General features: G+C 45.5%; 2 protein-coding genes across 3 annotated transcripts in view; both read left to right on the plus strand.

The window, feature by feature from the left end:
• LOC123377625 overlaps window positions 1-6,554 on the plus strand; it is a 30,967-nt gene extending 24,413 nt beyond the window's left edge. The window contains exons 6-7 of the mRNA XM_045030752.1: window positions 950-1,115; window positions 4,812-6,554. Of these exons, the coding sequence (XP_044886687.1) occupies window positions 950-1,115; window positions 4,812-4,937 (292 nt within the window). The 3' untranslated portion in view covers window positions 4,938-6,554. The remainder of the gene's footprint in view (window positions 1-949; window positions 1,116-4,811) is intronic.
• A 7,602-nt stretch (window positions 6,555-14,156) lies between these two features.
• The window catches only part of ZNF711 (zinc finger protein 711), a 41,323-nt gene continuing 29,185 nt past the window's right edge, over window positions 14,157-26,294 (plus strand). Inside the window, exon 1 of one of the 2 annotated variants that reach the window (XM_045030923.1) lies at window positions 14,157-14,308. The gene's annotated coding sequence lies outside the window, so the exon portion shown is untranslated. The remainder of the gene's footprint in view (window positions 14,309-26,294) is intronic. The other variant, XM_045030922.1, reaches the window with a different exon arrangement.

Below are 26,294 nucleotides of genomic sequence, written 5' to 3' on the forward strand. Positions count from 1 at the left end.
GGCCAAACTTGCTGACCCTCCAAGCCACATATGACAATCTTCAGCTGAAGCCCCAAGACTGCTCTCCCTGATAGGCAGAAGCCAGAGGCAACATGTGGGAGGCTCATCAAGTCATGTGTCCCCCGCTCCAGATTTCTGCTGGGTTTGCTGGCCCTGCTCAGTCACATGGTGCCTCGAGGCCCCCTCCCTGCACAGCAGTGGTTGGAGACAGCAAACTGGGAGCTACGGCTGGGGGGAGAGGCAGCGGCAAACAGCTGGGAACTGTAGGGAAAGCTGCTGCTTTTGCTGCTGCCTCTCCTTGCTGCGCTAAAGCAGCGACCCCTCCCTGCAGCTCACAGCAGTTTGCCACTGCCACTCCACATGGAGCTAACACCTGGGAGCTGCAGGGAGTGGCCACTGAGGGCAAGGGAGGGGCATGCCTGGGAGATGGAAACCTTTAAATTACGCCTCCCTACTCTCAGCAAGCACCAGTCATCTCTGGCAGAAGCCCCTAGTCTCACCACCTCGCCACAGGGCAGAAGCCCTGAACTCCCCCCACCCCCAAGCTGGTAGGTAGAGAATGGGGAGGGTCTGGGAGGCTTTGCGAGCCACACTTTTAACTGTAAAAGAGCTGCATGCAGCTTGTGAGCCACGGTTTGGTCACCCCAATATGTATTATGGTAGTACCCATAGACCCTCATTGTGGTAGGTGCCAAATATAGAGGTAGATATGGGCTCTGCTCCAAAGAGCTTACAGTCAAAGGGAACTACTCACATCTATAAACATACTTATATGCTTAAATGTTGGCAGGAATGGGGCCTAAGAGTGAAGTGAAATGTCAAAAATAAAAAAACTTATGGTGATTGTTTTAACTTAACACATACAAATACTGTGTCATCATTTACAATTATTTATATTTTGATTAGACATTGCAAATATTTTAAAACCCTGTTTGTTTAATTCCGATAGCTATATACCACATCAGCCATCAAGAAGACCAATTCCAACAGCAGACAGTTCTTTCAGCCTCCAATCTCCTCCACGTAGCCAGTTTGGCTATCAGAACAGTCATATTCCTAATGTGGATTATGAAGAGGACAACCCCATTCCAGCTATGTCTGGGAGGCAATTTCCTGTACGTATAAACTATCTCAAGCACACATGAAAGGTGTCTTATACAATCTTGCAACCTGACACTTGAGAATAAGCTGTCATAATCCTGTATACATTTTATGTGGCTAGACTTGCATTCATTTGAAAAATGTTCTCTGTGTTAAAGGCTTACATCTCTAACATCTGTGTTTTTTATCTCAGAAATCTCATATCACTATTCAGTCTAGGCTAGATTGTGAAAGCCCCATTTTGAGGGTTCTATCCTTGTGTGAGCCCTCTACATATGAGTAAATTTGAGCTCAGTGGGACTACTCATATGAATAAGTGCTTAATAAAGTGAGTAACGGTTGCATAATCCAGCCTTTGATAGAGAATCTAGAAGACCAAAAGTATATCCATCTGCTGCTATGGAAACTATAATTATATGTTCTATAACTATAATTCTGTGTTCTACAATGAGGGGAATTTTTAAAACACAAATGTCTAACAAGCGCTGTACATGATTCACCAATGTGTTACACTTGTTTTGTGCCAGCATCATTTATTGATTTGGTTGGAATTACACCAGTATAAAATTGGAGTAATGTAGTGACTTTGTTTCCAGAGTCATGCTGAAATCTTCACTGGTGGGGATGTACAAATCTAAAATGGGTGCTGTAGACACAAAAGTGCTTAGTATAACTGTGGTACATTGAACAACTTCCAAACTGACTCATTATTTACTGTTTAACTAAATTTCCCCTGAATTGTCAAATGTATACTTTATCCTTCACTTTCTGCCCTAAAGTGTTGTGTTATTGCTAGCACTGTTAAACAGCTAATACTAGTAATAACAATAGTGCTGCTAATATTTAACTCTTACACAGCACCTTTCATCCAAGGATCTCCAAGTGCTTTACAAACATTAATACAAAAGCTTCATGGCATGCTTGTGAAGGTAGGTAGATATACATATTATAAAAAAGTAAACGTAGGCACAGAGAAATTAAATCTCTTTTACCAATACACACAAAGCCATTTGTTGAACTGAGAGTAAACTATGACTCACATTCCCTTTCTCTAGCCACTGAATCATGTGTAAATGATTATTTAAAACAACGTAAGGACTCCATCTGCTTCAGCAATTAATGTCAATTAAAAATTCTAAATAAATAACCTAACTGGCACTCCCTTCCTGCCCCGTAGCTGTCTCTTTCAGTGGTACAGTGAAGTGATTTGTGTGTCCAAACAATTTGGGGTCTTTCCATATGGAAGGTCCTATGCAAGTGAAATAGGCACAGCTCTTCATAACAGAGCCAACCAAAAAAAAAATCAGTAGGAGAAGAGTTTAGTGTAAAGATTCTAAAAAACTTGTTACAAAAAAATTAAAAAAATAAAACATTCAGAAAACCTCAAATATCTAATTATTTTCCATTAGACACTCCACATACTCCTCATTTATGTATAATTTATGTTTGAACCTCTGAGAAACATTCTTAAATCTGACAGAAATCCCACCATGGATTAGGTGCGAAGTAGAATTAATGACATAAAAGGGAGCTAGGTTGCCACCAACCAAAAGGTTCCCACCACTATCCTTAAGGACACCAGACATTTATTTTACTGTATAAATTTGTCATCATCAACACAAAAAATTAGGGTCTGAAAGCTGATTCAGCCAGTTGGAATTCTGGAAGAGTTTTTCTTTCACTCAGGCATAAGTTTAATGTAATTCCCATACAGAAAATATTTTGTTGATACAAAAATGTTGCAGGCATCCCATGAAGTCCATTTTTTTCAGAAGCCTGTATTCCTATTCAAGTATTATCTTCAATTAGTTGTTCACAGGTTGATTGCAAAAGGGGAAAATGGTAAGAGAATGAAAAATAAGGTGCCTTTTCCTCTAGAGTTTAAACCGTGTTTTAAAACAGTTCTTGCTAGCCGAGTGCTGAACTAATTTACCTAGCTCTGGCTGGGGAAGGTAGGATCTATTCTGTAGCATGATTTTGTAAAACTGTTGCATATGTGATCATGAGTACCATGTGAAATTGTGGAGCTTTGAGACAGACAGCATTTCTCATGGACTTTTGATCAGGTGGCTTACACACTGCCCAATGATTAGGACCCTACCAAATTCACAGCTGTGAAAAACGCATCAGGGACATGAAATCTGGTCTTTTGTATTCTTTTATCCTATACTACACAGATTTCACAGGGGAAACCAGCATTTCTCAAACTGGGGCTCCCAACACAAAAGGGAGTTATGGGAGGATTGGAAGCTTATTGTAGAGGGTTCATGATATTGCCACCCTTACTTCTGCTCTGCCTTCAGAGTTGGGTGGCCAGAAAGCAGTGGTTGCTGGCCAGGCACCCCGCTGTGACAGCAGCACTGCCAGCAGCAGCACAGAAGTAAGGGTGGCAATGGGCAGCCAGAGAGTGGTGGCTGCTGGCGGAGTGCCCAGCTCTTAAGGCAGCAGCACAGAAGTACGGGTAGCAATACTATACCATGTCATCCTTACTTCTGTGCTGCTGCTGGCAGAGGCACTGCCTTCAGAGCTGGGCTCCTGGCCCGCAGCTGCAGCTCTCTGGCCACCTAGATCTGAATGCAGCACCATCGCCAGCAACAGCAGTGCAGAAGTAAGGGTAGCAATACTATGACCCCCCTACAATAACCTTGCGACCTCCCCACTACCCCCTTTGGAATCAGGACCCATATAGTTACAACACCATGAAATTTCAGATTTAAATATCTGAAATCATGAAATTTATTATTATTAAAATCCTATGACCATGAAATTGACCAAAATGGACCATGAATTTGGTAGGGCCATACCAATAATCTATTTTGGCAGGATATAGGTGTAACATTCTAAGCTTTTGGAGAGCTTCAAAAAGACACACAAAAGGAAAAAAAACCCACCACTGCCAGGGAAATGTTTTCTTCTTTCCTCAAGTGTAGAATTTCCTCCCTAAAATTACATCAGCCCAAGGTCAACAACAGCCAAAATTTAGTCCCAGAGCAGTGACAGATTTAAGGTACAATATCGCAATGCCTTGCCAGGACAGAAATGGGAGCTGTTGGAAAAGGTGATTTCTAGCTCTCCAATGGGACACACCGCACTTACTTCAACTCCTGAAATTTTCCAGGATATCAAGATATTAGTCTTAAAATTGTGATATTTTATACATAGTAGAGCAATTAAGTAACTTTTTGATTCTTTTAAAAAAAAATATTTTTTTGTCCTTTCCCTCTGGTCTGTCTGTACAGCAGGACTCATGGTACTGAGGAAAACTTTTTTTTATTCTTTAAAACATTTCTAAAAATAGTTTTTCTGTTAAGATGGTGACATAAGCATAATACACCATGATGTGATCTGCAGGTTTTATTGACCCTTTTTTTGGATAACCTACTTGTAGTCTCACCAGTGATGAACAATACAGCTATCCCAAATTCATACTGATGAAACCTTTACATCAAACTATACCTCTATTAGCTCTTACTAATATGGTTTGAACTCCAGTGCACATCTGGATCCACATCTTTTGCAATTTATATCAAAATGATCTCCAGACACTCCGGATGGCTAGTGTTCACAAATACAGAAACTAGTACTTAAAATGTACTTCATGAAACCTAATTTAACATATAAATATGAACAGCCAGTTTTAAGAGGAAACACAGTAGGAAATGTCTTATTAAATTACCTTTATTTACATTTTAACTTCAATCTCTTTACAGAAATCTGGCATACCGGAGTTTTCTAGGTCTGACAGGTTTCAGAGTGTTGCTCAACCAATGGACAATCCAAACGCTGGAAGACCAGTAAGGCCTTACCAACTAGGACGCTCACAAAAATATATATAACTACAAGAAAGCTTTATAAGAAAGGGATCATCTATGGAATATTACTCATTATAAAACAAAATTCAGGTTGTTTCTGAAAATCTTATTTTGTTTCTTGATTGATATAGTCCTAATTTTCTTTCTGAAAACTTGATTATGCAGTTGGATAGCTGTTTCTAAGTAGTGCCCTAACTGTTGCATATCTGTCAAGACAAAAAGATCTTTTGTGTTCATTAAATGCATTTTGTGTATGTGTGACAGGAAAGGCCACATGCTCCCCTCCTACAGAAAAACTCATGAGAAGGAAAAAGATGCCTTTAGGTTAACCTAAAAATCCATGGGAAATCCAACATTATTCCTTTGAGAGGAGGATCTAGAGTCACATGGAGGAGACAGGGGTCATGGCGACCAATCAGCCCATTGTTCCAAGAGAAATCCTGTCACTAGATAGGGAGGTTGGAGCAGACACACAGTGGTCTGCATCTCGGTGCTGCTTTCCATCCCTCTCTTTCCTTTGTAAAGTTTGTTCCACAGCCATGGTGTCATGAGGTGCATTTCTACTCCCTTAAGGGGGACTGAAGACATTGAGCAGAAGTTAATGCTACTGTGATGGGCATTAACTCCTATAAGATTTTGTTTTCTGAAATTACACAGATTCCTCAGGACAACATGGCATGTTGAATGGCTGCTCCCAGACTCTCTCCACATTCCTCATTTCCCTTACAGCAAAAAACCTAATTACAATTTAGGATTGTAAATTAAACCTTTAATTTTGTACATACTGACTACTTACAGTACTGGAGGGCCAAATTCTGTTCTTAGTTACCACAATGCAACCCCAATGACTTCGGTTAATTTTGCATGAGTGTATGTGAGAGCAGATTTGGCTAGAGATTCCAATAAATGCAAGATGAAGTTCCACCAAAATTCTGTGTAAAATCCGCACTTTGTTCCAGGTTTATGGATCCACTATTCCTCTCCTGGTCTGTCACAATGGGCAGATGTTTCTATAATCCAACCACTGCTGCGATTTTAGGGCCATATTCTTCTCTCCACCAACATGAAGCTATTAATTTCAGAACCCCGGGCAGAGTTTTCCTCTACTCAAAATCAGTGATGTAAGATCTCCATAGAAATTTGGGCATAAGACAAGGAGAGGGTAGAGTTGGGGAACATGTTATGCTATAGCCTCTACAGCAGGCCTGCACAACTGGTAATGCGGCAAGGGCCGTATTACTCCAAAGAAAACAGCTGCGGGCCGAACCCCCGCCAGCGCCACCAAGGCCTCCCAAAACAACACCTCCCCAGCACTGCCCAGCTCCCCTGAAATACTCCCCCCGCCCAGCAACGCCTGCCCCACGGAAACATACCCTCCTTCCCCAGCACTGCCCCAACAAAACAGCGGTATTGAACCTTGGTAATATGTTATAGCGGGCCCTTAAGGTAGTATAATTAAGGTAAAAGAAAAATGTCTTTTTGCTAGAAGTACAATAAGATCTTCCCACAACTTTATAATCGATTGCCCTATTGAATGAATGAGGTGTGACTGAGGAAGGCGTGGAAGCCAGGCACCTCCAGACAGCTGCAACCCTTGGAGAGGGGATGGGAACCAGACCTGATCAGTAGAACAGGTCAGCCACTGACTCCTCGCTCGCCTCCTCAGCCTCCCACACCCCCCGGCTCGCCTCCTCAGCCCCCGCCACCGCCCGCCCCCTTGCCTCCTCAGCTCCCCCTCACCTGCCCCCCTGCCACTGCCCGCCCACTCGCCTCCTCAGCCCCCCACCCCTCCGGCTCACCTCCCGCCACTGCCTACCCGCCTCTTCAGCCCCCCTGCCTCACCCGCCACTTGCCTACTCACCCCCCACAGGCTGCACAGTGAGCCCACCTACTCACATCCCGTGGGGCGCACAGTAAGCCCACGCAGGCCACATGTTGTGCAGGCCTGCTCTACAGATATCTATTTGGAAGTTAATACTGTTTCAGAGTTGACATTAGCTCTGTCTGGCTCCTCTCTATGGTTACTACTGCACAGCCATGAAGGAGGCAAGTAATTATGGTCCAAATGCATGATGTCATGAGGAAAGCATCATGTTGGGACACTGAGCTTCTAGGTGTTCTAAGATACAGTCAAATCTTGGGACTCCCACTAATTTAGGGAGCTGAACAATCTGCTGTTCCATTGTGCAGCCCATTTCTCTTGTACTTGTTCCATTGTGCAGCCCATCTCTCTTGTACTGTCTCCCTGACATCGTCAATGTCCCTGATCCTAAATGTTCAACTCAAAACTCTTTAGTTTTCCCTTTAAAATATGGTTTGATTTTATTTGTAACGTGTATGAAAGACACCATGAAAATATAGTAGTGTGATTTCAGCCCTTTGTTTTACCCTTTATAATAAATCATACTCTTCATTAACTTTATGAAATCAGTAAAACCATAAGGTAAATAAATAAACTGCAGATAAAAATGTTGACATTTCTTTTGTGTGGGCATAGTGCTTTTCTCTCAACAGCATACACTTGTCTATATTCTGGCATCTTGTGTGTTTTCTCTCAGCTTTCAGATATGGCCCAGTTCGTGTGCATTTCCCTGCAACTGCACAAGTAACAAAGCCAGAGGCATATTCAGAGTCCCTCATTTCATTTTCTGCTCACTTGAAAGAGCTTAGCTGAATAGGCATAGTTTCCTATAGGGAGGGGGGAAAGAAGAGTGACCATGAGGTTGGCAGCTTTTCCTGTCCATGTGATGCTTCTCCCCTTTTAGCTGGCCATCTCCCCTGCTGCTGTTGTTTTCTCTCTTCCCCACACTCTTCTGTGCTTCATGCGCCATCAGCTTGGGCAGTGTCAGTTTTGCTATTCCTGCTTCTGCTGTTAGAGCAGACAGGTGATAAAAGGATATTTAAACAGTATCCTTTACGCATCACCTACCTCTGGGAGGCAGACTGGCTAATGCAGTTGAAACAAGTCATCTCATGGCATCTTAGTAAAGCCAGTACTTCTCTCAGGTGGCTGCAATCTCATGCAACAGAATCTAAGATTCCATTAAAAAGAAACCAAAGTCTCTAGCCCTTGTGGTTGTGAAGGAAACCTTCCAAATGTGTAATGACTGTAAATGAATGCTGCAATGTCTGTCTGAGATTAGATAGCCTGAAATCTATCTAAGAACAGAGAGGATCATATTGCTTAGATCTGCATAGACTTTTGAGAGAGGTATTTTGTATTGGCATCCCTAAAGGGCAGAGCTTGGTTAGGGACAGAGCTTGAGAGAGTGTCGCTGCTTTTAGTTTTGTTTCCAATCTTTGCTGGCCACCATATATAACTAAAACATACTGATGTTAGCCACTTGCACTCCCAACTCCTCTTATAAATATGAGAAAAATAGACATCTTTCAGAACTATCAACATTATTCTTGGATGTGTACAAACAAGGCAAGGAAACTTGGTTCTGGCATATCTGTTGTATTTGGAAAAAATAATTGAAAAAGTAAGGCGATTTGGCAGTTCTCACCACATAGATTTAGGTCAAGCAACAGAAACACAAATTGTCATGACCCTAAAAAGTCAGGTCCTAATGTGTGGGTGAGTTTCACATCTGTTTGCCCCTTTTTCCCCCTCTCATTCCTCTAAACCAGTGGCTTTCAACCTATGGTCTGTGGACCCTGGGGGTCTGCAGACTAAGATATCCAAAGGGGTCCATACCTCCATTTGAAATTTTTTAGGGGTCTGAAAATGAAAAAAGGTTGAAAATCACAGCTCTAAACAGTAGAGTAATCTGCCCATTAGCCTGGAAGCAGCCAATTGCTATTCCTTAAATTCATGGACTCTCAAAATGCCTCCAACCAATGAGCTATTACTGGCCTTCAGATCCATCTACCTGTTGGTAACAGTTGGGACAGTCAGGCTTTTTCAGCCCCACCACTCAGTTGAGAAAGAGACTGACTACGTGGGAGGAGGAGACACTGGGTAATCCTGCCAAAGGAAGGGTGAAAAGGAACAAATCCTGAGAGGTTAATGCACATGATGATCCACAAGGTTGGGAAAGAAAAAGGGCTAGGAGTAACAATGATGGAAGGTATCTGGGACACAGTAGTGAGACTAATAACAGGGTGAATGTAGTTTTCCACAGAATGAAGCTTTCCTTATCAGACTTCATCTCTTGTCCAATATCCTTAGGCAGATCAACAATTGCAGGACATCAGTCCTGTGTGTAAGTACTACTCCAAAGAAATTTAAATACTCAAGGATCATCATGGGTGAGAGAGATATTAATATGAAGAAACTGCATGAAATACTGTGACTGTCCCTTTTAATACTTGTAAGCAGAGTCAGGATGAGCTCTACCCTGACATCTGGTGGTAAATTATGAGGAGTGGGCAAAGGAATTTCAAGAATGTGCATTGGAGTGGGGAAAGGAATTTCAGGAATGTGCATTTGCATCGGCAAACCCACTCTACTTAGCATAGCACACAACAGCCTGGGATGGTTATTTTCACAGCAGTGGGATCCCCAATTTCTTTGTTATTGGGGCAGGAGGAATAAAATGTTGTCACCCTGATTAAGTAAATGAGGAACTACAAAACTGTCTTATGATAAAGGGTTTCATTATCAACTAAATAGTACTTGCTAGACAAGGGACATGGGTTCCAAAACCCAGTGAATTGGGAGAGGCTGGGGACAGATATCTGTACCTGGTGGTGCAGGCTCCTTGTGTGAGCCGGAAGCACCAGCCCCACCTATGCCTCTCTCCATTGTGGAATATCAGAATTGATTTTTGATTCCCTTAACACTCTAGATACAGATTACTGAGCTGAACTCACTTTGGGCTAATGGTGCACTAGCACTGGGGCTCCCCTACTGTGAGCTGAAATCACTAAGAGCTGAAATGACTAAAGAGCTGAGAGCACTGAGTACTGTGCTAACTAGTGGGGGAGCCTGAAGCTATACTGCAGAGCAGAGTGGAGCAGTTTGTGGAGCTGAGCAGTTTGCAGGGATGGCTGGTGGACCAGAGCAGCTGGCAGAGCGGAGCAGCTGTGGGACGGGTGGAGCGGCCCACGGAGCGAGCAGAGCTGAGCAGTTTGCGGGGACGGCTGGAGCGGATCACGGGACGGCTGGTGGAGCAGAGCAGCTGGCGGAGTGGAGCAGTTTGTGAGGACGGCAGGAGGAGCAGTTCGTGGAAAAGGCGGGAGCAGCACCCCCACGGACCACGTAAGGTGCCCCTTTCCACCCAGGCTGGGGGTGGGGACAGGGACCTCTGCAGATAGACTCTCAAACTCTGGGGCTGCACTGACCCTGGACAGAGACTTTTGGATTGTGGGGTTGTTGGGACTGTGGGTGATCTTTGGGTTGCTGGACTCTAGGGACATTTGGGAAATTGGACTTTGGAGTCTTGGGGTGATTTGTGTTTATCTCATGTAATTAAACCTTTTCTGCTACACCGAGACTCTGTGCTTGCGAGAGGGGAAGTATTGCCTCTTTGAGGCGCCCAGGGGTGTGTGTAAGATTTTCCCAGGTCACTGGGTGGGGGCTCGAGCTGGTTTCGCATTACGTTGTAGGGAAGGGACCCCTATGTATTGAACCCGGCCCTTGCTGCTATCAATTCGGCCTGGCAGAAGGGTTACATATTGAATAACAGTTGTGGAAAGATTCCATCCACTGAGAATCTCACTCTTGGTCTTTGCCTCTTAGTTTGAAACCACATGAAATACTATAATTCATTAGGTCTTCTGCACCCCAAGTAGCAGGGTGAGGCGCAATCTAGGACCTCTAATGGCTTTTATATGCCATAACCCTGCCAACCATAAATACTGCACACCCCACATTACTGTCAGTTCCTTCTTGACTAGGTTGGTCAAAAAGCTTCCTGAAGGTAAGTAGTTCTCATTGGTTAGTGTTCCTGTTCATCCACAGATTTCAATGAAACAAGCAAGCTGTCCTTTTATCTCTGTACCCAGCCATCCAACTAGACCTTGGTTGCTGAGGTGTTTACCTTGGGCACTTTGTCACATTTCCCATGGCGCTCTGGCTTGTTTTTTCTTGGGGTGCTTCAGAAACTATTTTTGGTATTTTGATGCCTTTCCATGCTTTTTCCTGTGCCTCTTGCCAATTTTTGCATGGCATTTTCCTCGGTTTGCTGTCTGACTCTGCAAACTTAAATGTTGTCTTATGTTGTGTCACACTGTTTGCAGTAGCCTTGTTGCTGCTGTTCATTGCAGCTTTATGCTCATTTTGCTTTTGAGGCATCCCCTGAGCTGCTACTTCTCCAGAAGTGAGAATACTGCACTGATGGGATTATTTTAGAAAGAGATAACTAATCATTTTGTAATTGTGCTCCTCTGAAAATATCCTCTTGCAGGACTCTCACTCACCTGCCCAAATATCTTCAGAATTTGGAGATTTACCTATTTTTGAGGTGTTTTCTTTTAAACCTCATTTGCTGATCACTTTGAATTGATTTTCCTTCTGGGATCTTTGTCATCAGCCTAGCTGACTGGAGCATTTGTAAGGCAGGGTATGTGATGGTCAGTAGCTCTACCCCACCACTTCTATCCTCAAGAGTCAAAACAACTTCAGAACTAGAAGAGTTCTCCTAGATTTGCACTAAGAAGATGCGGAGTGAGAATCTTGCCAGATTCTCATCTTCAGAAAAGGAAAACTACGTAGTAAGTAATGTTCCCATTTATTCTGTAACTATTTTTTAAATTGTAAATTAAATTAAACGGTAGTTTAGTAAAAGATTAAAGAGATAATAAAAACTTACATTTGTTCCAAAATATAGGTTTTTATAAAGACACGCTTTCACAAACCTTAAAACCATTACAAATGTTTCCATGATTAAAAACAAAAACCACCTCTTCTCTCCCCTCCCCAATTAAAACACTTCATTAATAATTCCTTCCTGGATTGAAAATAAACATTGTACCACAGGGCTGGTTTATACAGTTTGTGTACTGATTTTAACTAAATTGGCTTAAGAAACTGATTTAGTTAAGTAGGTGTAGCCCTTTTGCCTTAAATAAAATTAAGCTAAATCATCATATGGCATTTTTAAACGATCACCATTTTTGAGATAAAGGTACCTCTGACTCTTTTGTTCCCTCTATCCACTACCTTTTTCAGGGCAGAGTCCCTCGATTCTCTCCTTCTAGGCTGGGGATTTAGGGTGCAACTTCCTCCCACACTTCAGTGTGATCTAACAGACACAGTCACTGCGTCTGACTTAGTTCAGCATCTGCAGTCCTGTTCTGTCAGTGACAATGAGAGGGCTAACCAGTGACCAGACAGCCTTTATTAACAAAGTATTATTTACTCAGAATAAAAGCATTACATAGGAAACATTTCTTTAAAATTATATAGAACTTACATGCAGGCCTTAGCTTACAAGGCAGTCATCTATCTTCCACATGGAGATCCTGATAGACCCTGTGGAAAGGTCCTTTGTGCCTATGTCTCTTGGTCAGTTTCATGTCAGTTCTTGAATGTGAGCTCCCTTCCTATGTCAGGCTGATCACTTTTATATAATTTTCAGTTCTTTGGGCTTCAGATTTCTTGAGTCAGGTTAAATAAATACATGCAATGTCCTCCAGGAGCTAAGACTCCTTCAGACTTGCTGCCTGCTTAGGGATTCACACTGATAATCCCTCCATCCCCTGCTCTGTGATTTTAGTTTCTTCTGGAAACACCTGTAGGTCCCTCATGGACCCAGAATACAAGCCCTAGCCTATAATGATACATACAACATTTTTAAAATTGATACAATAGCCACTGAATATTCCATATTGCAATACAATCTGTTGTATAAACCAAGTTAAAAGTGTCCACACAAAGGGGGTTGTTCCAATTAAGTGAATTGGTTTCTAAACCACTTTAGTTAAATCAGTGCAAAAAACTGTGTATAGACTAATCCTAAAGATTTCTCCACACTGGACAGTTTTGCCAGTATAGTTATACAGTTATGAGTGGCTGGTTTTTTTTTATTTTATTTAAACCCCATCTTAAATGACATAACTGAAAAGAGGAACTCCTATATTGGAATGTGTACATGAACTATGGCTACAGTTTGCCCTATGAGTTAAGGATGATTCCCAGCATGCATACACATACTTGCACTAGCTTGATGAGCGCTAGTATGAATAAAAATAGCAGCATCACCAATAGGGTTCAGGTGTGTGTGTAATGGGGCATCTTCCCTGTGCCACTGCTGCCTGGGCTACAGAGGCTACACTACTATTTATACCCGTGCTAGCCTTCATTGAGTTTGTGCGAATATGTGTACATAAGCTGGATGCAAAGCAGAACTTTCACTACTGTTAATGGGAGAATATGGCACTTTCTATAATTAAAATATTAATTATTTGTTCAGTGCCTTATTGTCTAATTCAGTATCACTGGGTGAGAAAATATGTTCCGCTTTAGGCCTATTGCTAATTTTGCCCTTTGTTTCTCTTCCTTCCATAGTCTCCTTTCTCATTAAGTTTACCTTTGTTTTTTTATCTGTTTCCTTCTTTGCAGGAGTTACATGTGTGCTTCACTTCTATCACATTTTTTGTTCCATTTGCTAAAACGATCAGCAAAAGGCTACTTAGTGTTGACAAGGAAGTGCCATTACTGGGCGTTAGAGATGACACTACGGTAAAATTAATAAGGCTCAGGGAAGTTCACACAGACCCTGAGCCACTATTTCACGTTGTCTACATCGTCAAGCACACATCACTGAAGTCACACATGGACTCCCATTTGTAAGCTTATCAATGCAAACATGACAGAGATTTGGAAACTTGAGTTACCCAACAAAAGCTGAGGTGCTACAGCATGTGCATGCAGCCTCCAGGCCATAAAAGCGCAGCTTTGATGCCCCGCGTGTGTATGGCTGTAGCTTTAATGCCATATCGCTGTGGGGGGCAGCACAGGGCCACACTGTGCACCCACGATCACAAGCCTGCTCTGCATTTGGCCCTTTCACTCTGCCCCTCGCTCTCGCCCCTTTTCCGGCTTCTCCCCTGCACCCTCTCTCCGCTTCACCCATCCCCCCCTGCGCCTCAACTCGCCTTTCTCCCCCTCGGCTTCCAGCCCCCAGCTTCGCTCTCGGGGCGTTTGAGAGCAAAGAAAGGGCAGCGACTTCAGCTGCGGTTCCTGCGCATGCTCACATCTCTGGGGCACGCTCCGGCTCCCAGGGACGTGCGTCAACAGCGGCAGGGCTAGTCGCGAAGCCGGTGGGGGGAGGGGGGTGAACGCCGCGCGCGCGCTCGCGCCCCGTTTCCCAGCCCAGCGCCTGTGATTGGTGCAGGCCCCGGACCTGGCGGCCCCGAATGCAAGGCCCCGGCGGCGGCGGAGTCCTGCGGCCCGCCCGACCCTCAGCCGGATCCGACCCCGCGGCGCGGCGCAGGGACCCGCACAGGTGAGCGGAGGTGCTAGAGCTGGGCCGGCGGGGGCTGGGGACAATGGAGGCGGCTAGGCCTCAATGCAGGCCGCGCCCGGGGCCTGCGCGCTTCGCTACCGCCGCCGGGCTTGACCGCCGCCTCCCCGCTCTAGGCGTGTGGGCGCCGCCCGCCGGCGGCTGTTCTTCAGCCGGGCGGGCGCAGGGCCCGGATCCCGCGGCCGAGCGGCCTCTCGGGCGGCCATAAAATGGCGGCAAACAAGATGGCGGCGGCCGGGCGGGAGAGGCTTCGCTCGCGCGCGCCCCGGGCTGGGCTCTGCCTCCCACCCCCCCCATCCTCCCCGCACCCTGGGCTGGGGGCTGAGTGGCGACGGCTCGGGTCCCGCAGCTGCCTGGGCTCTGAGCCTCGCGGCGCCGCGGGGGAGGAGTAGGCCTGGCGGCCCGGGAGTGTGGGGCTCTGCCCGTCCCCTGCGGCGCAAGGGGGAGTGTGTCTGGAGGTGCGGTGCCTGCCGAGCTGCAGCCCTGACTCATCACGAGCTCCTTTGTCTTCCCGGCTCTGCGCTCGCACCCCTCCCCCGCAGGCACACGGCAGGGGGCGCTGGCGCCCTGGTACGGCCCCGCGGATAGCGCGTCCCGCGCCTGCACGCACGGGAGCGGCGGCTCCACTTCCCATTCTGAATTTCTGCCGTTTGCTCCCAGTGTGCCGGGATCCAGGGGCGAGAGCTGCGCACAGGTCCCCTCTGCGCTCTCCATCTATTATTGCGGCAGTGTGTGCGCCAGCCCTCGGCGCGCGCACTCCCGTCTGTGGCGCCAGTGCACTCGCAGTTCGTCTCATGCGCTGCCGCTGTTCAGCGCGCGCACTGCTGTCCGGGATGCACCATCACGTACCCTTGCCAGTGCGCTGACCACACACTGATGACTTGGCTTTGTGGTGTTCATGAGCAGGCCCTGCCAGTAGTTCTCGCACACACCTCTGTCTGGTGCATAGGTACATGTCCTGCCAGTGTTTAGCATGCACACTCCTTTCTGTTGTTTTCACGTGTGCACTTATATGTCCTTCTGGTACTCTCACATTCAATCCCATCTGTAATTGTGGATTGTCTCATGAACATGCCTGTCTTCTTTTGTGCATATGCATACAGCCTTCTTGTTTATACTGTGCTCTGTCATGGTCTGAAGTTTTATTATTTCTTTAGTTGTCATATGTATTTAAAATATTCAGGAACTATATGTAGACCTAAAAATAATTTTTAGTACTTGCCCAGGTGGGCAATTTTTGTATTTGGACGGGCAATAAAATTTGTTTTAATTATTAATTTGTTATGGTAAATGAAGGTGAGGGAAATAGTTATGAAAATTTACCAGTTAGGTATGATATCTATTTTGCAGGCTGATATTGCATACAAGCCTGTGTTCCAATATACATACTATTTTTTATACTGCACCCTACATTGCTGGGTAGGGTTTATGTTAAGCTATGCATTATTTGGGGGAGGGATAGCTGAGTGGTTTGAGCATTGGCCTGTTAAACCCAGCATTGTGAGTTCAATCTCTGAGGGGGCCATTTAGGGAACTGGGGCAAAAATCTGTTTGGGGATTGGTCCTGCTTTCAGCAAGGGGTTGGACTAGATTACCTCCTGAGGTCCCTTCTAAGCCTGATATTCTGTGATTCTGTTTTCTAGTTTAAACTTTCCTTTGCAGGCTTTTTGTCTAGACAAGTTAGTTCTTTTTACATTGACTTTTTTCTTAATATGTTGCCATGTTGTAGATGTCTACAATACACACAAGGGAAAAAGAAAATGAGTTTAAGAACCACTGCTGTAACACATTCCAAACTTTTGTATTGGTGACCCCTTTCACACAGCAAGCCTATCACTGTGACCCCCCCCTCATATTACAATTAAAAATACAATTTTATATTTAATACTATTATAAATGCTGGAGGCAAAGTGGGGTTTGAGGGTAGAGGCTGACAGCTTGCAACGCACGTAATAACCTTGCAACCCCCTGAGGGGTCACGACTAAAGCTTCAGTTCTGAAACGGAAGTCGTGGAAGTCACGGTTCCGTGATCTCTGTAACTTTTGCAGCTGCAGTGGTTGATCCCAGAGCAGCTAGCCCCAGGGCCACCTGCTCGGGCGCCCACGGTCAGCCGCACTGGATGCAGCTGAGGCTGTCCCAGGGGGCAGCCACAACAGCCACTCCTTGGGCAGCTGGCCCCGGAGAGCACCCAAACAGCTGTCCCAGAGCCAGCTGCTGCTTCAGAGGCTGGCCTGGGGGAAGAACCGGAGTGGTGGTCCTGGGGCAGCTGGCCTGGGGAGCAGTAAAGCAGCTGTCCCCAGGCTTCAGAGCAGGGGTGGCGGGGGCAGTCAGCCCCTGTGGCCAGTGCAGGGGATAGCTGTCTGCCCCTGGACCCTCACAGTAGTGGTGACCTGGGGACCCCCAGAGTGACAGCATCCAGGGCCTCAGGAGCTGCTAAGTTTTAGTCGGGGTGGGTGGGTGGGTGTGTGTATAAAAAATCATAGACAAGTCACAGGCTGTGAATTTTTGTTTATTGCCCGTGACCTGGAGCCTGGCCTTTAGCACACAGCTGAGTGGGCTGCAGTGAAGTGCTACAGCAGTTCAGCTGCACCTTTTTAACATTTTTGGTATAGACCGGGGGTAGGCAACCTATGGCACGTGTGCCGAAGGTGGCACGCAAGCTGATTTTCAGTGGCACTCTCGCTGCCTGGGTCCTGGCCACCGATCCAGGGAACTCTGCATTTTAATTTAATTTTAAATGAAGCTTCTTAAACATTTTAAAAACCTTATTTACTTTACATACAACAATACACCTCTACCCCAATATAACGCGACCTGATATAACACGAATTCGGATATAACACGGTAAAGCAGCACTCCAGGTGAGAGGGGGGGCGCGCGCACGCACTCCAGCGGATCAAAGCAAGTTTGATATAATGTGGTAAGATTTTTTTGGCTCCCGAGGACAGCATTATATCGGGGTAGAGGTGTAGTTTAGTTACATATTATAGACTTATAGAAAGAGACCTTCTAAAAACATTATTACTGGCAGACGAAACCTTAAATTAGAGTGAATAAAATGAAGATTCGGCACACCGGTACACCACTTCTGAAAGGTTGCCGACCCCTGGTATAGACCAGGGGTCTCAAACACTCGGGCCGCATTACTTTCTGCAACCCACGAGCTCCTCACAGTCCCCCCGCCCTCCCCCAGCATTTGCCTAGAGCGGCTCCGGCCCGACATGCACCTGGGGTAGGGCAGGCTCCCTGCCTGCCTTGGCCCTGCACCGCTCCGGGCAGCAGAAAGAATGTGGGGGAAGAGAGGCGCAGGGACGTGTGTTGCTGTTGCTTCAGGCACCACCCCCAGCAGCTCCCATTGGCCACGGTTCCCCGTTCCCGGCCAATGGGAGATGCTGGGGGCGGTGCCTGAAGCAACAGCAACACATGCCCCTGCGCCTATCTTCCCCCACGTTCTTTCTGCTTCCCAGAGCAGCACGGAGGCAGGGCGGGCGGGCAGGCAGGCAGGGAGCCTGCCCCACCCCGCAGTGCGTGCTGGGCCAGAGCCTGCCCCCGAGCCCCTCCTGCCGTCGAACCCCTGCCATACACCTCCTGCACCCCAACCCACTGCCCTGAGCCCCCTGCCGCACCCAGACCCCCTGCTGCACCCCGCACCCCTCCTGCACCCCAACCCACTGCCGCGATCCCCCTGCCGCACCCCGATCCCCTGCCCTGACCCCGTCACACCCCTCACCCCTCCTGCACCCCACACCCTAACCCACTGCCCTGAGCCCCCTGCTGCACTACTGCACCCCAATCCCCTGCCCTGACCCCCTGCCACAGTCCTCACCCCTCCTGCACCCCACACCCAACTCCTTGTCCTGAGCCCCCTGCCACACCCCCATCCACTGCCCTGACCCGCTGCTGCACCCCTCACCCCCCTCCCTACCCTGAACCCCGCCACACCCCTCCTGCACCCCCTGGGGGCAGGGAGGGGATGGGGTTGGGGTGGGGATTTTGGGGAAGGGGTTGGAATGGGGGCAGGGAAGGAGTGGGGCCTCATGGAAGGGGTGGGGGCGGGGCCGAGGGTGGTGGGGGGAGGTGTCAGTGCGGCCCTCGGGCCAGTGTACTAGTCTTCATGTGGCCCTTGTGGTCATTTGAGTTTGAGACCCCTGGTATAGACAGTCTGCTTTGGAAATTGCTCGTTTCAACAGCTGATGGCCAGCCTCCAGTGTAGTTATGCCAATGAAAGCCCCAAGAGAAGATAAGGAAAACTAATTTGCACCAGCTTAAGCTCTTTCACAGTGCAGATTGGTACAAATCACAGCTTGTATACAATTGTGGTTTACACTAGTGCAGCCACATTGTTGGCCGGACACAAACTGCTGAAACTGTGGCAAAATAGCAACGTACTTAAGGCCTGATTGTCATCAGTTCTCTTTGACTATAGCAGAAATTGAGGAAGCTCAGCATTCTGTTTCATTGGAACCTAAATCTTACTCTTTCTAATCTTTCTCAACTGTTAACAGGATTGGAAATTAGTCTGTCTAGCCTGGACTCTCTTCTGATTTGTCTTCATTTCATTAGTTAACTTAGTTCTAGGCAGTATTTGTACTAGGGAAGTTTCTCTGTGTGTTTGTCTTTAAGCACCTTCCCTATAATCTAGTCAGATGTAATTTAAGGTAATTGGTAATTTTTCATCTAAAACTTTTCAGAAGGTGGGATGGAAAAGTGTGGTCAGGAAATTGCCAGGATATTATATTAATTGTCATTGCCATTTATAGTCTAGAATTAAATCTAATTTAGTTATAGCAAGTATATACTGTAGCATCTGTCATAAAAATAGTTTGTATGGCTGTAGCTTACTTTGAGAATATTTTTTTCAGTCAAAAATTGGAAGATTCCATATCTGTTTTTTTATTTAGAGAATAACTAAAGGACCTAATCCTGCAGTTACAACATTCAGAATTACCTCTGAAGTCAGGAGAAGTTGTAGTGTGAATTGATTTCAGGATTGGATGCTTTAAATATTTTTATTTTTCCATTGAGACTCTGTGACTTATTATTTTTGATAGTATTGTTGGTGGTGCTAGGAATCTGGGTTGGGGAGTTGTGGGGGCCTGGCCTCCTTATTAATTTTAGGGGCTGCCTTAGTTGTGTTTAATTATAAGGCATCAGGGTGCTGTGTCTGGTCCCCTTATTTCTCACCTGGGTGTTGCTGAAGAAGCACTCTGACACTTGAAATCCAGGATAGACCTACAGTGCTGCACTTTAGAAAACTATGCTTTGGCAACAATGCTCTGTCATTTTCTAGCAAGGCCACTGACTGGCTGCAAGGCAGTACTGCCAGTGAGGGGAGGCTGGGGACATTGAATCTCCCCCACACACACACCCCCCCAAGGCTTTTGCACTTGCTCAGAGTTCAGTGGGAGGGAATGTGTGGCTGGACCACTTTTACTGAATCAGTACAGCTGCTTCCAGAGTGGTCTGAAGCATCATTCCAGTTGTGTGCTTGCAGTGCCACTGAAATTTGACCCATCTGCTCCTCTGAATAGATGGGGGGTGGCCTCGCCAAGTTTTTGTCAGTGGTGTTGAGATTGAGCACATGGGGTCATAGTACCACTCAAATTTGGCCCAGCTGCCCCTCCTGCCCAGATGAAGGGGTGGTCAGGCCAAATGGTATTGCACCCTGGCGCAAAGGAGTCTGTTTCTGTGTGATGGACTGCAGGCGAGTCCGCCAACAGCTCAGTTTCTGGTGGCACTGGCTCATGCAGTGTGTGGGTAAGAGAGAGGGCAAATCTGAATTGGTGCCATTGCTGCAGGGTGTTCTTTCCTGTCATCTGTGATTGGTAGGGGGTGAGCGTGGGAAGGATTGAAGCTGAAGCAAGGGGATTCAACCCCTGATCCCTGAGGTAACTGGTCCAGGCAATATTGTTCTCTCTCCCTCCCTTTCCCTCCCCCTGCACAGGGAATGGGATGGGAGGCATGGCTTGCTGCCTGTGGGATGGAGGGGAATTCCAAAAGGGGTTCAGTGAGTGTGTTCCCTATGAGAAGGTCCCTTTTCACTGAGGTGGTCATTTGGGAAAGCTATGGAAATTCTCCACCATGAACTCTCCTGAGGCTGGGATGGGTATTGATGGGAAGTATGTTGAGCCCCTTGAATATCCCCCCTCATCTCTGGTCTTGGAAGGGGGGGAATGTATAGGGAAACTCCTGGAATATTCCCCCTCACTTCTGGTCAGGGAAGTGGGGGGAGACTGCTAGAAATACCTTCCTTCCTTTTCCTTTCTAGGCAGTGGAGTGTGTAGGAGGGATCCTCTGCAATACACACCTTTACAAATACGCACACCTTTTTCTAGGCTGGGGGAAGGTGTGTGATGTGAATACAAAAATAAATAAAAGCAAATAAGGAAGTGTTATACCCCCTTCTCCAGAACACAAAACAGCCCAAAAGCTATAGCTGGGAGGGGGCATCAGTTCCAATGTTAATATTGGCACACAACTTGCTATTTTGTCAATATTGGCATAGAACTTTACTATTTGTAAATATCAAAAACAAAAGCACATTAATTGAAAGTGGAGTTAAACAAGCTGGAGACTAGTGTCCATGCTCATTCCCTTGGCTGTATCCCTCTCCTTGAGCCTTCATCTGTGTCTCTGTCTATTTAGATGGGAAGCTCTTCAGTCAGGGACCTTATTTTTCCTACATAAAGAAAAATTAGCAAGCTTCGGGCATGATAAAAATATCCCTCTTTGACTTAAGGAGAAACCCACCCTTTTTCTAAATATATTTGGGGGAAAGCCTTTAATCCTGGGGAAGTTGACTGTTGCTTTTGGGAGGATATGGGTAGGTTGTAACTTGAGGATAGCATTCTTTTTTTTTTGGGTAGCTTCTGCTGAGATTGTAGATGTTTTATGTTCCACAATTTAAATAAAAAATGATGGCATCCATTCTAATGAGCAAGAAATCCAGGGTAGTATCAGACGAAATTCTCAAGGGCCATTATCCTTTGCTACAGGAATGTAAAGGTGGGTGTCCGGGGCTCAACCCTCCCCGGGGAGGAGGGGAGCCACACCAGCCTGCTGCTCTTAGTCGCGTCCTGTCCCAACTCTTCAAAGCTGAGCAACAGTGCATACGGTCACTTAGGGGCTCAGGCCTGCTGCTGCAAGGCTGAGCAACAAACAGTTAGTATAGGGGCCCAGGCCCTGGATCCGGGCGGGGCAACAGTCAGAGCTCAGGCCCTCTGGTGCAGGGGCTGAGCAACAATACAAATAGCTCAGGAAGGCCCAGGCCCTTTGGTGCAGGGGCTGGGCAACAGTACAAACAGTTCAGGGAGCTCAGGCCCTCTGGTGCAGGGGCTGAGCAACAAACAGTTAGTATAGAGGCCCAGGCCCTAGATTAGGGCGGGGCAACAACAGTCAGGGCTCAGGCCCTCTGGTGCAGGGGCTGAGCGGGGAGACTGCCACCCGTGAGTGGGGTGGCAGGGGGGACGCCGGTTTTTGTACTTCCGGGTCGCCGCCTGACCCTCTGAGGGGCGGGGTCACTGCTCTGTAGCCCCGCCCACTCCGCTGTCCGGGGCTCAACCCTCCCCGGGGAGGAGGGGAGCCACACTGGTCTGCTACAAGGAACTTGAGCCTTTCTTCTAAAAATAGTTCCCATCTTTCATTAAGGTCCTCCCTAAAATTTCCCAATAATTCAAGCACTGATTTTGGGCCTATCAAAATATTATGGTGTCCTCAAGACTTTTTGACAGATTCTTTTTCTTTGGTCCTTTCATACTATTTTTGGTTTGGTTAGTTTGCCAGTTAGTACAGATTTCTGTAGTTAAAAGAACAAAAAAATCATGGTACCATCTGGCACAGGTATCTGGACCTGCTTTGAGCAGCAGAGCTGTCTTACCCAGTTGAAAGGGAGTCTCCTCACATCTGGTCAAATAAGTCTGGCAAATTTAAGTCCAGAATTGACTTTGGAGATTTGCTAGTCTACATGACTCAGTGCCCAGTTTGGGCTGCATGTAGTTCCCCAGTTTTAACTGGCCTATTGATCTCAGTGACAAGGGTCTACCACAGTAGACACAGCACTGCTGCCCCTGGATCTTTCTGGGTTTACTTAATCTGACACCAAGGTCCCTGGATTCTTCCATGTTAACCCAATTTAGTGCTGAGGTCCTGGCATTGTTAACTCAGGACTGAGTCCCTGAATCCCTCCAAGTCAACCTAATTTGGTGCCAAGGTTCCAGCACCGTCAACTCTAGTGAATCAGAAGTGGCTTAATGCCCACTCTAAATTGCATTACGGTCCCCAAGCTATCAAAGTCAATTTTCTTTGATCTGGTACTGTGGTCTCTAGTGAACTGCTTGATGAAGAGGTTCAGTGCCCATTATACTATTAGTGTTTCCACAATAGTCTGAGTCATCTGAGTCCAATACCCAGGTGTCTACACCATTGACTAGTGAACCACTTGCTTGAAGTAGTCCAGTACCAATGTAAGTGATTGATCTGGTTTAATCTGTATCAACAAAGTCTGGTGCTGAGCATCCAGGACAATTGACTCTGAGCCACTTGCTTGAAATGGTTCAGTGCAAAGAATAAGCAGCACAAAGGTCCAATAAATTGATGGTTCATCAAGGCTAAGTGGTTCTGTACCTAATAAAAGTGGCAATAAGATGCTCGGATCAGTGTAAGTCAACACAGGGCATGATGAAATACATCCTAGAATATTTAAGGAACTGGATGAAGAGATCTCTGAGCCATTAGCGATTATGTTTGAGAACTTATGGAAGATAAAGGAGATCCTAGGGGACTGCAAAAGGGCAAATATAGTACCTGCCTATAAAAAGAGGAAGGAGGACAACCCAGGGAATTACAGACCAGTGCCCTTAACTTTGGTACCCGGAAAGAATGGAGCAAGTAAATCCATCAATTTGTAAACACATAGAAGATAATAAGGTGATAAGTGTCAGTCAGCATGGATTTATCAAGATCAAATTATGTCAAACTAAGCTAATATCCTTCTTTGGCAGGGTAACAAGCCTTGTGAATGGGGGGAAGCTGTAGATGTGATGTAACTCAAATGTAGTAAGGCTTTTGTTACTATCTCACATGACCTTCTCATAAACAAACTAGAGAAAAATAGCCTAAATTAATCTACTGTGAGGTGGGTGCAAAACTGGTTGGAAAAGCTGCTCTGGAAAACTCAGAGAGTAGTTATGGTTCACAATCAAACTGGAAGAACATATCAAGTGTCCTGCAGGGATATGTCCTGGATCCAATTCTGTTTAATATCTTCATAAATAATTTGGATAATGCCATAGAGAGTACACTTATAAAGTTTTCAGATGATACCAAGCTGGGAGGGGGTTGCGTTTTGGAGGACAGGATTAGAATACAAAATGATCTTGACAAACTAGATAAATGGTCTGAAATAAATATGATGAAATTCAATAAGGGCAGGCAAAGTACTACACTTAAGAAGGAAGAATCAATTGCACAAATATAAAATGGGAAATGACTGCCTAGAAACAGAGGTGGTGCTAGCCCATTAGGTGTCCTAAACAGGAATATTCCTGCCCCCCTCACCCTCAAACACAACACATAATAAAAAGCGAATAGGAGACCCCCTTGAGCTGCTTAAGGCCCTAAGCAATTGCTTAGTCTGCTTATGCCTAGTGTGGGTTCTGCCTGGGAAGGAGTACTGCAGAAAAAGATCTGAGGTTTATAGTGGTTCACAAACCTAAATATGAGTCAACAAAGTAATACTGTTGCAAATAAAGCAAACATCATTCTGGGATATATTGGCAGGAGTGTTGTAAACAAAACACAAGAAATAATTCTTCTATGCTACTTAGCACTGATAAAGCCTCAACTGGAGTTCTGTGTCCAGTTCTGGCCAACACGCTTTAGGAAAGATATGGACAAATTGGAGAAAGTCCAGAAAAGAGCAACAAAAGTGATAAAAGGTCTAGAAAACATGATATATGAGAAAAGATTGGCAAAACAGGGTTTGTTTAGTCTGGAGAAGAGAAGACTGAAGTGGGACATGATGATAGTCTTCAGATATGTAAAAGGTTGTTATAAAGAGGAAGATGGTAAATTGTTCTCCTTAAACACTGAAGACAGGACAAGAAGTAATGGGCTTAAATTACAGCAAGGGTGATTTAGGTTGGACGTTAGGAAAAACTTCCTAACTGTAATGGTAGTTAAGCACTGGGACAAATTACCTAGGGAGGTTGTGGAATTGCCGTTATTGGAGGTTTTTAAGAACAGGTTAGACAAACACCAGTTAAGGATGGTCTACATAACACTTAGTCCTTCTTCAGTGCAGGGGACTGGACTAGACGACCTGTCGAGGTCCTTTCCAGTCCTACATTTCTGTTACAGTTTGATGCCACAGATCCAGCGCTGTTAACTTAGAGTAAGCCACTTGTCAAACTATTTGACATTGTTTTTTATATTACCTCTTTTTATAGGACAAATTCTAGACCTGTTGCATACATTTTAAAGTAAAAAAAAAAATAGAACCTTGTACAACAAGTTCCTTAGTAGCATAACTGGATGATAACTATCTACACTCTTTGTGGCCTCCATAAGACTAATTACAAAGATACTACTCTTTCTTGACACTTCCTACACCACTTATGTCTCCGCTCATACAAGATGCAGAATGGCAAAGTAACAAGTGCCTATCAAGAATTTCCATCTCATTTTCTTACTATCTACGGTAATATTTCCAAATGTGGACTGTAATGTTCACCTTGTTTTCCAGACTTTCCTAGGTTTGTGAATTCTGTGGGAAATGAAATCTCCCCATCAGGGCTCTAGAGGTGAGAATCATTTGTGTAGCCTGAAAAACTTTAATCAAGGCCAAAGACTTACCTGCCAGAGAAAATGTCCAGATTTGAGGTTTTGTACAATAGCACAAATGTATTTCTTAGGTCTTAGTCTGGCCTTGCATGTTAAGCAAGGAAGAAAGTCCCAACTAGGACTGTTTATTACAGAACACTCCTTATGTCTAGTGTGATCCTGAAGCAAAACAGGACCCAGTGCCATTGGCAGACTGCCCTATCTTGAACTGGAATGGGGAATTCCTGTGTGTTCCCTTATTTTGTTGGCGCAGGAGATCTCTCTCTGCAGGGCAGTTGGGATGGAGCCAAGATGTTGACGATAGCTGTAACCAGGTCTTTGCAATTTTATCTTCAAACTACGTAGGTCTCATGCTAGCATTGCTTTCCAGTTTACTAACAAACTTCTTTAATGTTGCTATCTGTTATAACTTTAACATTAAAAACTGCATTTTGAATTTCACCAGGCTGCATGGGTTGTGATTTCAGCTTCCACCCTCACAAACTCTGTCAGCAGTCTTCATTTGCCTTACAATAACCTAGTTTATGGATGGGTTGCTCCATGTACCAATAGCTTGATGGCTGCACTCAAAGAAACTGATTTTTTTCTTGGCAATACACTTGGTTGTGCTGTGAATATATTCACAGTGTGAATATATTTGTTTAGCTGCCCTGGGTTTTCCTCAGGTGCATGTATCTCTTTTCCTTTGGGGTCAAGTCTTGTATCACAAAATCTTGGGACCTCTGTTCTGCTATTTGCAGAGTATCATCTGTTAATAGGGCATTCATCTTAGCCATAGATATCTTAGTGAGGTACAGGCCAAATAACTAATTCTCTATATAAACGATAGCCCATATGGAAAATGTGATTTGGTCAGTGTCATACTCCCCACTTTCAATCTCAGGTCATCTCTGTTTCCATTTTATCAGGCCTCTGTTATGTTTGTGTTTCCACAAGTCTCTCCTACATCCTTGTTATGACTCCTCTGGTCTTCAGTCATTTGGAACTATCAAAAACTAATCCAAAGGTAGCATCCCTGTCTCTTTCATGGAATTTGTAAAGCTGTTGCTTGAAGGAAAAAAATTGTCCTTAGGGGAGTGAAATTGCACTTCCTTCTAGGTCTCTCTTAACTTTCCATTTAGAACTCCT

Source organism: Mauremys mutica, chromosome 9 (genome assembly GCF_020497125.1).
Source record: "Mauremys mutica isolate MM-2020 ecotype Southern chromosome 9, ASM2049712v1, whole genome shotgun sequence".
Lineage (NCBI taxonomy): Eukaryota > Metazoa > Chordata > Testudines > Geoemydidae > Mauremys > Mauremys mutica.